The 12,002-nt window shown below is 41.2% G+C and overlaps 1 protein-coding gene across 2 annotated transcripts in view; it reads right to left on the bottom strand.

Annotated features, from left to right (window-relative positions):
* Positions 1 to 5,345: 5,345 nt before the first annotated feature.
* The window catches only part of LOC149819911 (LRR receptor-like serine/threonine-protein kinase ERECTA), a 61,052-nt gene continuing 54,395 nt past the window's right edge, over positions 5,346 to 12,002 (bottom strand). For both annotated transcript variants that reach the window (XM_089982308.1, XM_089982309.1), the window contains 2 exons: positions 7,468 to 10,710; positions 5,346 to 5,913 (listed from right to left, as the gene is read on the bottom strand). In XM_089982308.1, the coding sequence (XP_089838434.1) occupies positions 5,579 to 5,913; positions 7,468 to 10,710 (3,578 nt within the window). In that variant the 3' untranslated portion in view covers positions 5,346 to 5,578. The remainder of the gene's footprint in view (positions 5,914 to 7,467; positions 10,711 to 12,002) is intronic.

Below are 12,002 nucleotides of genomic sequence, written 5' to 3'. Positions count from 1 at the left end.
TTACGAGCCCGATTCTTTTTCACTGCTTCTACATATCACCTAATTACAAAACTTTTAAAAAAAGTAGAAGTCTCTCTTCCTTTCTCTCTTTGTGCACAAGTGAGGGTTTGATGAAAAGTTTAGGGTCTCGTGACACTTTACAGAGAGAGAGAGAGAGAGAGAGAGAGAGAGAGAGAGAGAGAGAGAGAGAGATCAATTCGCTAGCGGGTCCAGGTCCAATAAGGCATCTGGTCGTGTCATATGTATGATTGAGACATCATATCTTGAAAATGTCGAATACATTCAAAATACCATAATTTGGCCGTGAGTTTTACAATGTCCATTCCAGTCATTTCTATATTGTTTGTATTTGTATGTCATTTACGATGTTTATACTTTCTTTTCTTTTCTTTTTTTTTCAAGGCAAGCTGGGGTTAAGCACACCCCCACAAGTTATTATTCAAAATACCACTGGAGTTTGAACATGCAACGTCCCACCACAAGAAGAAGTGCAGTGACGGATCCCAACAACCACGCGGAGCCCGTGTGTATACTTTCATGTTCAGTTTTTAAGAGATCTTCTTTAGAAAAGCAAAAATATTTAAAATATCACAAACATTGATGAGAATCTTATTGGTGCTCTATGTTTTCTTTTATGACAAAAAGCCTTTGCCGAAGAGAGGGAAAACCCCGGGCGGCCCCCCACGACCATTCTGTCTTACGTGGCCCACCTCTGAAAGATACCGCGTGTGCCAGTAGGGTTTGATCTGTGGTCTTCAATTCACCACCCCGCTGGCCACGCAAGTGAACCCCGCTGTGGTTATTGGTGAATGTACTCGATGAATTTGGTACTGGACTTGAACCTACGGCTACTAGGGATGGCAGTGGGGCTGGGCGGGGCGGGGGACAAGGTCTCCACCCCCGCCCCGCCTCAAGATTAGAACCTCCATCCCTGCCTCCATCCCCGGCGGGGATGGATTTTAACCTCCACCCCTGCCTTCATCCCCGTTTCATTTTCATGTCCTCCATCCCCGTTTCAAACGGGGATTAGGCGGGGCGGGGCAGTGCGGGAAAAGGGTACCTCCATCCCCGCCTCCATCCCCGAACGGGGATGGATTTTAACCTTCGTCCCCGCCTTCATCCCCATTTCATACCCTTCATCCCTGGTCCAAACGGGGCGAGGCGGGGCCCCACTTTCCCCGGGTCCACTGCCATCCCTAACGGCTACCCCTTGTGAGCGTCTGTTTCATTGTTGATAAATGTACTTTGTAGAAGAAAAGAAAAGAGTGTTGACACTTGACTTTGACTTGACTTTGACCCAAGCCATACCAAACTAGAGAGACTTCAAAAGGCATCCAGCCAAGGTCTCAAGACTCACAATGTGTGTGCTTTGATCATGAGAACCATGTGTACACCATAAGTATTTAAGGCTGAAATAAAATTGGGACTGGCCCAGTTAGATGACATTGAAACCACTCTCACTGATATCACCGATATTTTGAAAATATCGAGAGGAATACCGATATTTTACGGTAATATCTCGTGATATTTTTAAAACATCAAGATATTATCACGATATTTTTAGAAAAGAACTTTTTTTTATGTTTGCATTTTCTATTTTTTGTTTTTTTATATTTTAAAACCTTTAAAACATGTTTATTTATATTTTTAAAAGAAAAATAATGCAAAACTTATTATTTACTTAGCTTTTTTTGTTGTTATTTATATTTTTTAATTTTTTAAGCTCTCTCGATATTCTCAAGATTTATCAACTTTTGAAAATTTCTTCAAGGCCAGAAATTGCCCACCCCTGTTTAATTTGGTCCCGATAGAACCTCCCCATCAGATGGTGAAGATTTTTCATGTCAGTTACTTTGTCCACCAGTATCTCGTGGAGCTGCACTTCATAGAAAAAATGTTGCTCTGATAAAGGCTTGCATTTGGATCAACAAACAAGCCAAATTTGTCCCATTACCTTGATGAGAGTTTCCTTTAGTTATCCTATGTCTCTTGAAGGATTGTTCAAGTGATCTGATTGTCTCCAAATGCTTAAGTTTCTGAGTTTGTACAGAGTTGCATAAATTTTTTTTTTTTTGAAAGGCAAGCTGGGGTTAAGCAGACCCCAACCTGAATGTATCAGATTTACAATTCATTCCCCTGGAGGAACCCAACTGTTGTTCACGTGCGTGTGTGAGTGAGAGTTTAAGAAGTTGGGGTGGGGAAAGCAAGGGCGTCACTTCATCGGTGATTGGTGCAGATCCAATAGGACCCTTTTGCACTTTCATTGGTGATTGATGCAGATCCAATAGGACCCTCTTGCACTTGATTAATTTGCCTACAACTTTCTAATTGATAAAAGACTTTGCACAAAGAAACAATGGAGCCATGACTTGACCCTGCAGACCCATGAACCTGTGGAAAAGACTTTTCACAAAGAAACAATGGAGACATGACTTGACCCTGACCCAGACTAAGCCAAACCATTGAAGACGTTTAGATGAGCAGCCTTCGGCTTTTTCTTTTTCCCACCCTCTTAACGCATGACATTTTCTCTTCCACACCTCTCTCTTATAGTTAGCGACAGAAAAATAGTTGAGGGATTATTTCTTTCTGCACCAAAAATGTCCCAATAATTTCCGTGTTTGATTGTAAGGTGGGTGGGCCCCACGAGTAAATAGTCCTTGGGACAGCTTTTTCGGTGCATCAAAGTTCAATAAATCTTTGGAAATAACCTGATTTCGTACCACTTGGGGACTGACATGTGTTGTTGATTGTTGGACAACGAATTACTACTACTCACTCAGGTTGTTTGTTTGATGACTTTAGCAATTGAAGATATAACCAACATGAGCATAGGCCACTTATGGCTGGTTAACAAACAGAGGATTCCGAGTTTGAGTTGTTCAAGTGTGGCTCATCCTTGTTGCAAACTAAATATAGCTAAACAATCCTAGCACAAGCTAGCTTGTTTATAAAAAGAAATTACAAAGATGCAAGTAGTAGGATTTGAACCGTAGATCTTTTGAAATGGCTTGACAGGCATTGTTCCCTATTGCTCGAAAACCAACACCAACTCTAAGCTTGATTACCTTTTAACCAGCCGACCTGATCTAACCTCTCATTCTTCATGTTTGGTTTGCCCAACCCATTTTAAGAGCTCCAACAAGCTCTTTACCAACTAACATAAGTTGAGCCATGAGTAGTTCACCTCATTTTTCAGCCCTGCTGATATGAATCCTAGATCTGATTTACAAGAAAACCCTACTAACTACAAATTTATCTAGAAATGTCTAAGAAAATGTAAGAAATTAAAAGGAAATGAGAGACACTACAACAAACCAGTGGATTAGCGACCTTTTTTTTCTCACTCGCCTGGCTTGGTCTGGGTGGGTGTGACCCAGGCAGACCCGATTCAGTCTGGGCTGAACCGACCTTTTTTTTTTCTTTTTTTTGTAAACTCTATGGTCCGGTCTGGGTGCACTAGGCTTGACTTAATTAAAAGCGAGCCCCTTCTGTCTTTTATGATGCAGAGGGGGCTGGCGTTTGAGCCGACCCTCTCCCCTACTATCTGCGGGAGAGGGGCCGGCGTCTGAGCCAGCTCTCTCACTTTCCCTTTGCGGCGGAGGGGCCGACCCTCTCCCTCTCTCTCTCTCTTACTCTCTCTCAGTCTTGTTTTCTTTTTCATTTTTATGCAGCTCGCCGGAAGCCATGGTTGCTGACCCTCAACCCATCAAAAAAGAATGGACAAAACAAAGAAGAAGAAGAAAGAGGGTCTTACCTCATCGCCGGCGTCGAAATCCATTAAGTCCCCTGCAATTTTTTTTTCTTCGTCCTCCCTCTGCTGCTCTGTTCCTCTTGCTTGACTGAGGGGGAGAGGCGCACCGTGATGATCCGGGGTCTTCAACTCAACACCTACACCTTTTCAGTTATTGGTGCTCTATGTTGTTGAGCTTTTTCAGGGCACACATTTTCTTGACCTGCCCGACTGTTTTGGTCCTTAATCAAGCTTCTAGAGCCTAAGTAAGCTCTGCATGTACTTGATGAATTTGGTACTGGACTTGGAACCTACGGCCAACCCTTGTGAGCCCAAGTAAGCTTCTAGGGCACACATTTTCTTTTTTGTAAACTCTCTGGTAAGGTCTGGGTGCGACCCAGGCCGACCCTGTCCGGTCTGGGTCTCACCACGGCCGACCCAGGCTTGACTTAAATAAAAGCGAGCCCCTTATGTCTTTTATGCAGAGGGGGTCGGCGTCTGAGCCGACACTCTCCCCTGCTCTCTGCGGCAGAGGGTCCGGCGTCTGAGCCGACCCTCTCACTTTCTCTTTGCGGCAGAGGGCCCGACCCTCTCTCTCTCTCAGTCTCTTGTTTTTTTTTTTTTCGTTTTTCTGCAGCTCGCCGGCAGCCATGGCTGCCGGCCCTGAACCCACTGGAAAAGAAAGGAGAAAACGAAGAAGAAGAAGAAAAAAGAGGGTCTTACCTCGTCGTCGGTGTCGAAATCCAGTAAGTCCCCTGCAATTTTTTTTCTTCATCCTCCCTCTGCCGCTCTCTCCCTCTTGCTCGACTGAGGAGGAGAGGCGCACAGTGATGATCGTGGGGGGTGAGGTTTATCCTCATCCCCCAGTATTTTATGGGGAAGGCGGTTTCCCAAATGGGGGAACCACTTTTCCCCTTTTTATTTTTTTTTATGAGGTTATCCCCTTCGACTAAATCGTCAGAGGGGGGCTTACACAAGCTTGGAAGCATGGCTTGCTGTTAAACCCAACCTGGGGTTTCTACACCAATGAGCTTCTGAATGAGTAAGATGGTTTTCGCTGATTATCAAAAAAATGCAAAGAAGAAAAAAAGCCTAAATTGTGTTAAATCTATAAAACCCTTTTGCTCATGAGGCATTAAGTTTGGGGAAATTGACGATTAACATGTTTGCTTCTTTCTCCTAAAGTTTTATGTTGCATCTTTAAACTCTCTGGCAATAACTTGATAGGAGGAAACATAAGATTTCTGCTTAATCATTGTTGGTGGGATGCACACGATGATTAATTTCAATGATGTCCTATTGATCATGGCTTTGACTAATATGAAGTAGGAAAATAGGTTGCAGTTCAAATGAACCAACAAATTGATAGAATTGGGTCAGACCCCAATTGCACATGACCTATATAGGACTATGCAAATTAAGGGTTTTTTTTCTTAGACTTTAATCTTGGTCATCCCATTTGACGAGCTAAACACACCTTTGTAGAGCTGGTGTGTTTCAAGAGATGAGAAGAAAAAATGTTCTTTCAGTAATTATCCAAGAAATAGGACATCCAAAATCATTGATTGCCAAATTTGAGCAGCACATTCAGCTTTCTTTTGACATGCATTGATGACACCATAAAGATCTATCCCATATATTGATTGATATATGAACTGCCGGCTATAATAGTATATGAAAAATGTGAAGTACTCCAAAAGAAAGATCTATGATAGATCCATATGGATAGTGCAAGATCAATGTCCAACACCAGCTACAAACAGACTACCCCCAACAGTATGTGCAGTAGTGTGTCTCAAAGTGCAGTACGATGGAACTACTTGGGCATGAACTGGGATGGTTGGTTCACAAGTTTATTGAAAATGAAGGCTCTGAAGCAGACGGTAGTGATGGACTTGTCGCTGAAAGTTGCTGTGAAACATCACGCATAGTGGGCCGAGTCTTTGGATTCACTTGTATGCACATGAGCGCGAGTGTTGCTGCATGGGTCACTTTCTCTGCAACTTGACCTACTGGGGGCAAAATGCGTCGATCCAGAACATCTCCAAGCCTTAATTCTTGTTGATCTAATATGGATGATATAAGTTCTCCTGGATGCCGTCCCATTAAGACCTCAAGTGCCACCACCCCAAAGCTGTAGACATCACATTTCTCCGTTACACGCATGGTATATGCGATCTCTGCGAAATCAAACATCATCATTGAGTGATGAATCAATACATTCTTCTCTGCTTACTCATGTTTCAATTGCATTTTGATGAGGGCAGATGTTTGGTGAAGTGGTAAAAGTAAGTACACAGGCTATGAGTATGTTAACACGGGTTTAAAACCCTAGTGTTGTTGCTACATGCAAAAGCTAAATGGATAGAACCATGTTTAGTCGAGGCGAGGTTTGTTGATCAGGCCCTGACACACAAAATACAGAAAAGCACTACCGCGAGTAGCAATTTTCTGTGTAAAATGCAAACACAGAAAGTTGCTACCCACGTTAGCAATTTTCTGTGTAAAAACACAAAAAGCAAAAAAACGCTATATGCATAGTGATTTTCTTTACAAAGTACTCGAGCTCGATCACTGGATCTGCTCCCTATCTTAGTCTATATGCGCATATCCAGTGTTAAGTGGTCTGCCCTACCAAGGGTAACCATGTAGTGGCTGCCCCTTCCATAAATAGAGGAGGGGTCCATGGATCAGGTGCAATGACCTTGCACATTTGTGATGTGCCACTGCACTTGAGCACCCTCCATGTTTCCTATACACCATGTTCGTTGTAGGGTCCAACAACAAAAGGAGTAATAGTTCCGGAATCTTGGAACAGTTGGACAAAATTATTTGATGAATTCCTACATGTAATCCAGCTTAAAATAGGAAATGGGGAGCATACATCTTTTTGGAAAGACCTGTGGTTTAAGATAATTATGAAGCTTTTTACTGGATGGTGAGTGGCAATGCATTTGGATTAAAAGGAATGGCAGGGTCTTCAAGGAAGATTTTCATTCAGTCATGCAAGTTAGAAATCGTATTGAATGGGAGCTGAAAACACATTTGAGTTTAAAGTGGCCTTCGATGGAAATTGACGTTTTTTTCAAAATCCTTAGATGTTTTCTTTTAAATGTGCAATCCTTTATAAATGTTCTGTTCAGATTTAGCATCTGATTCCTCACCACTCTTTCTTTGTATGCGTTAATTTTTTTTAATCAATATAAGTCTCATATTTTTCTTTCAAAGAAAAGAATTTATATTTTTTCTGAAAAATAGGACACCAGAAGACAGCAGTTTTTAATTACTAAATTAAGTAAATAATATTTTTTGATAATTGTTAATAAAATATTATTGAAACCAATTAAGAATAATTAAAAAAGAATGTGGTATTGTCTATACTGGTCATGGTGTGTCATTGGCGCATCCACATGTCTTGTTGTGCTCTCTAACCATGGGAATCTAAATGGTGTGTGTTTCTGACATAACCCTTCATAAAATGACCCTTGGTCGCTCTTAGTCTAAAGTTTTAAAGTTTCAAATAACACTACATGTACCATATCATGCGTTTGAAATCCTTGAGGGGTGCCCCCTTGCTGCAAGGACAAAGCTAGGTGTACACCTGAGTGGGCAAGGGACCTCCTAGGTGTACACCAACTGATTCCAACATGTGTGTAATCGATGATAAGAGGTGTTTTTTAATCAGCATTGCTAAAGTAAATAAATAAATAAATAAATAAAATTAACATATATACCTGGTGCAATGTAGCCAAAGGTTCCCGCAGGCCTGGTCCTGTGAGACGTGTCAGTCTTCAGCAGCCTTGCAATTCCAAAATCAGAGATGCAAGGTTCAAAATCTGAGTGGATCAGAATGTTGCTGCTGGAGATGTCACGATGGACGACTGGTTCCAAGTGATCATGGTGCATGTAGGATAGGGCATGGGCCACACTTTTTATAATATTCACCCTCTTTGCCCAGTCTAATTCGACAGCCCATTCATCACAACCTAAAATGCTTGTTAAGCTTCCTCTTTCAATGTACTCATACACCAAAAACATGTTTCTGACATGGCAACAGAATCCATATAACTTTACTATATTCCGATGACGAATTTCCAACAATGTTCTGATCTCATTTATGAAACTTTCATGATTAATCATATCATCTCCTTCAGATTGATCAACTTTCTTAACAGCCAAAGTTTGACCTGTTTCAAGGTTTGCCCTGTAAACTGTCCCAGACCCTCCTCTTCCAATGATATACTTGTCCTCGAAATTCTCTGTGGCGTTTATGACATCCTCGTAAACAAGTCTGCCATCATAATTCCATATTGAAAACAAGTCCCCACCATTATTCTCTCTTGGGTAGCTTCCTTCTTTCTTAACATGGGCGGTACAACATTTGGCATAAATCACAATACCAACAAGCATAAGTGCACTTGCAACACAAACAAGAACTATCTTGAGCACTTTAAGAAATCTTGTTTTCTTTTGATCGTTCATGTCTATGGAAGGCTTGCAAGGGTGTAAGCCTTGTTTGGCTTCTCCACATAGACCATAATTTCCTTCAAATGCCTCTGGTGGAGCCATCAAGAATGCTTTGTTGTTTGGTAGAGGACCTTGGAGGTCATTATATGACAGATCAATTGATGTCAAACTGATCATTCCTTCAAAAGATGAGGGAATTACACCTGAGAGCCTATTATGAGAGAGGTTAAAGTTCATCAGGTTTCTTAGTTTCCCCAACTGTGTGGGTATTTGTCCACTAAGTGCATTTCCACTAAGGTCTAATGAACTTTGTAGTTGTGCTAGATTCCCGATTTGAAATGGAATTGTTCCACTCAACTCATTGTGACTCAGATTCACACTAATTAAGCTGGCACAACTTCCGAGTTGTTCTGGTATGTCTCCACTAAGATTATTCATTGACAAATCAAGCGATTGTAGCATGACTAACCTTCCTATCTCAGGCGGAATTGTCCCAGAAAGTCGGTTGTTGCTCAAGTTCAGCTTGAATAGCGATTTCAATGCACCTATTTGTGTAGGAATTTCACCATTCAAAAAATTGGAAGAAAGTTTTAGCTCCTGTAGCTGAGCCATATGCACAATTGATGATGGAATGACACCGGTTAAATGATTGCTAGAGATATCCAAGTGTGTGAGATTGTGACATCCTCCCCAATCTGCTGACAGCTCACCAAAGAATTGGTTGTCATATAAATCAACATATTCTAGGATTGGAAGCGCCCCAAAAGCATCTGTTATATTAAACCCGATTTGGTTCCCATTCAATCTCAGCCTCAACAAGCTTTTGCAATTGGTTAAGCCTCCCGATCCAAGCCCAGAAAATTTGTTGCCCAAAGCAGCAAATGTAGATAGCCGCCCACCATTGCAGATTTCTGATGGTATGGATCCTGATAGATGATTAATACTTAATTGAACATCTTGAAGGTACAAAAGGCTTCCTATTTCTGAAGGGACGGGTCCAGTTAAATTGTTGGTATCGAAGTTCAAAGTTACAAGATTGGACAAGTTTCCTATAGAGGCAGGTATTAGACCTGTAAGAGAGTTGTAACCTAACTCTAAATCAGTGAGACGCTTTAAGTTTCCTATTTCTGGAGGGATGGGTCCAGTCAAATTGTTGTTATAAAAGTACAATTTTACAAGATTGGACAAGTTTCCTATAGAGGCAGGTATTAGACCTGTAAGAGAGTTGTCAGATAACTCTAATTCAGTGAGACGCTTTAAGTTTCCTATTTGTGGAGGGATGGGTCCAGTCAAATTGTTTCTATGGAAGTACAAAGTTACAAGATTGGACAAGTTTCCTATAGAGGCAGGTATAAGACCTGTAAGAGAGTTATAAGATAATCCAAAATCAGTGAGACGATTCAAGTTTCCTATTTTTGGAGGGATGGGTCCAGTCAAATTGTTTCTATGGAAGTACAAAGTTACAAGATTGGACAAGTTTCCTATAGAGACAGGTATTAGACCTGTTAGAGAGTTGTCATCTAACTCTAAATCAGTGAGACGATTCAAGTTTCCTATTTGTGGAGGGATGGGTCCAGTCAAATTGTTGTTATTGAAGTACAAAGTTACAAGATTGGACAAGTTTCCTATAGAGGCAGGTATAAGACCTGTAAGAGAGTTATAAGATAATCCAAAATCAGTGAGACGATTCAAGTTTCCTATTTTTGGAGGGATGGGTCCAGTCAAATTGTTTCTATGGAAGTACAAAGTTACAAGATTGGACAAGTTTCCTATAGAGACAGGTATTAGACCTGTTAGAGAGTTGTCATCTAACTCTAAATCAGTGAGACGATTCAAGTTTCCTATTTGTGGAGGGATGGGTCCAGTCAAATTGTTGTTATTGAAGTACAAAGTTACAAGATTGGACAAGTTTCCTATAGAGGCAGGTATAAGACCTGTAAGAGAGTTATAAGATAATACAAAATCAGTGAGACGATTCAAGTTTCCTATTTTTGGAGGGATGGGTCCAGTCAAATTGTTTCTATGGAAGTACAAAGTTACAAGATTGGACAAGTTTCCTATAGAGGCAGGTATAAGACCTGTAAGAGAGTTATAAGATAATCCAAAATCAGTGAGACGATTCAAGTTTCCTATTTTTGGAGGGATGGGTCCAGTCAAATTGTTTCTATGGAAGTACAAAGTTACAAGATTGGACAAGTTTCCTATAGAGACAGGTATTAGACCTGTTAGAGAGTTGTCATCTAACTCTAAATCAGTGAGACGATTCAAGTTTCCTATTTGTGGAGGGATGGGTCCAGTCAAATTGTTGTTATTGAAGTACAAAGTTACAAGATTGGACAAGTTTCCTATAGAGGCAGGTATAAGACCTGTAAGAGAGTTATAAGATAATCCAAAATCAGTGAGACGATTCAAGTTTCCTATTTGTGGAGGGATGGGTCCAGTCAAATTGTTTCTATGGAAGTACAAAGTTACAAGATTGGACAAGTTTCCTATAGAGACAGGTATTAGACCTGTTAGAGAGTTGTCATCTAACTCTAAATCAGTGAGACGATTCAAGTTTCCTATTTGTGGAGGGATGGGTCCAGTCAAATTGTTGTTATTGAAGTACAATTTTACAAGATTGGACAAGTTTCCTATAGAGGCAGGTATTAAACCTGTAAGAAAGCTGTTAGACAAGTCAAGGTAAGAGAGACGGGAGAGACTGCCAATCCCTTCCGGAATCGATCCCGAAAGATTGTTGCTGCTGAGATTGAGGCTTGTGAGACTTGAGAAGGCTGAGAAGTTAATGGAATGGAGCGTACCCGTAAGAGTCGTGTTTGAAAGATCGATCTCGACGATGCTTCTTCCATTATCATCGCAATCTATCCCAAACCAACCAGATGGGTCACTTTTGCTGGCGTTGATGTTCAGGGACCATGAATTCAGGTTGGGATGGTGAGCTGTTAGACTGTCCCTGAACTTGATAAGTGCTTCGGCTTGGGCTCGCAGTTGTTGTGCATGACCCATGTCTTTGGACAACAAGAGAGTCCACTGCATAAAGAAAACTACAAGAGAGAATAATTTCCCTCTCCCCATGACTGAACCACTCAGCAGTGCAATATACCTGCGTGTGTGTGTGTGTGTGTGTGTGTGTTTGTGTGAGTGAGTGTTTAAATAGTTGCGGTCGGAGAAGCAAGGGCGTCAATTCATTGGTGGTTGATGCAGAAACAATAGGACCCTCTTGCAATTTATTAATTTGGGTCCATACGTGAACATGTGGCCTACAGCTTCCTAATTGATAAAGGACTTTGCACAAAGAGATATGACTTGACCCTGACCCAGACCAAGCCAAACCATTGAAGACATTTAAATGAGCAGCCTTCGGCTTTTTCTTTTTCCCACCCTCTTCACGTATTACATTTTCTCTTCCACATTTCTCTCTTATAGTTAGCGTTTGATGCACCGAAAAATAGTTGAGGGACTATTTCTTTCTGCGCCAAAAATGTCCCAATAATTTCCGTGTTTGATTGTAAGGTGGGTGGGCCACACGAGTAAATAGTCCTTGGCACTGCTTTTTCGGTGCATCAAAGTTCAATAAATCTTTGGAAATAACCTGATTTCGTACGACTTGCGGACTGACATGTGGTGATAAACAAACAGAGGATTCCGAGTTTGAATTGTTCAAGTGTGGATCATCCTTGTGGCAACCTGGCAAACTAAATATAGCTAAACAATCCGAGCACAAGTAAGATTTGAACTGTAGATCTTTTGAAATTGCTTGTCAGGCATTGTTTCCTATTGCTCTAAAACCAACACTAACTCC

This window comes from Nuphar pumila, chromosome 12, assembly GCF_984573655.1.
Source record: "Nuphar pumila chromosome 12, dmNupPumi1.hap1.1, whole genome shotgun sequence".
Lineage (NCBI taxonomy): Eukaryota > Viridiplantae > Streptophyta > Magnoliopsida > Nymphaeales > Nymphaeaceae > Nuphar > Nuphar pumila.
This window is presented reverse-complemented; position numbering and strand designations above follow the sequence as displayed.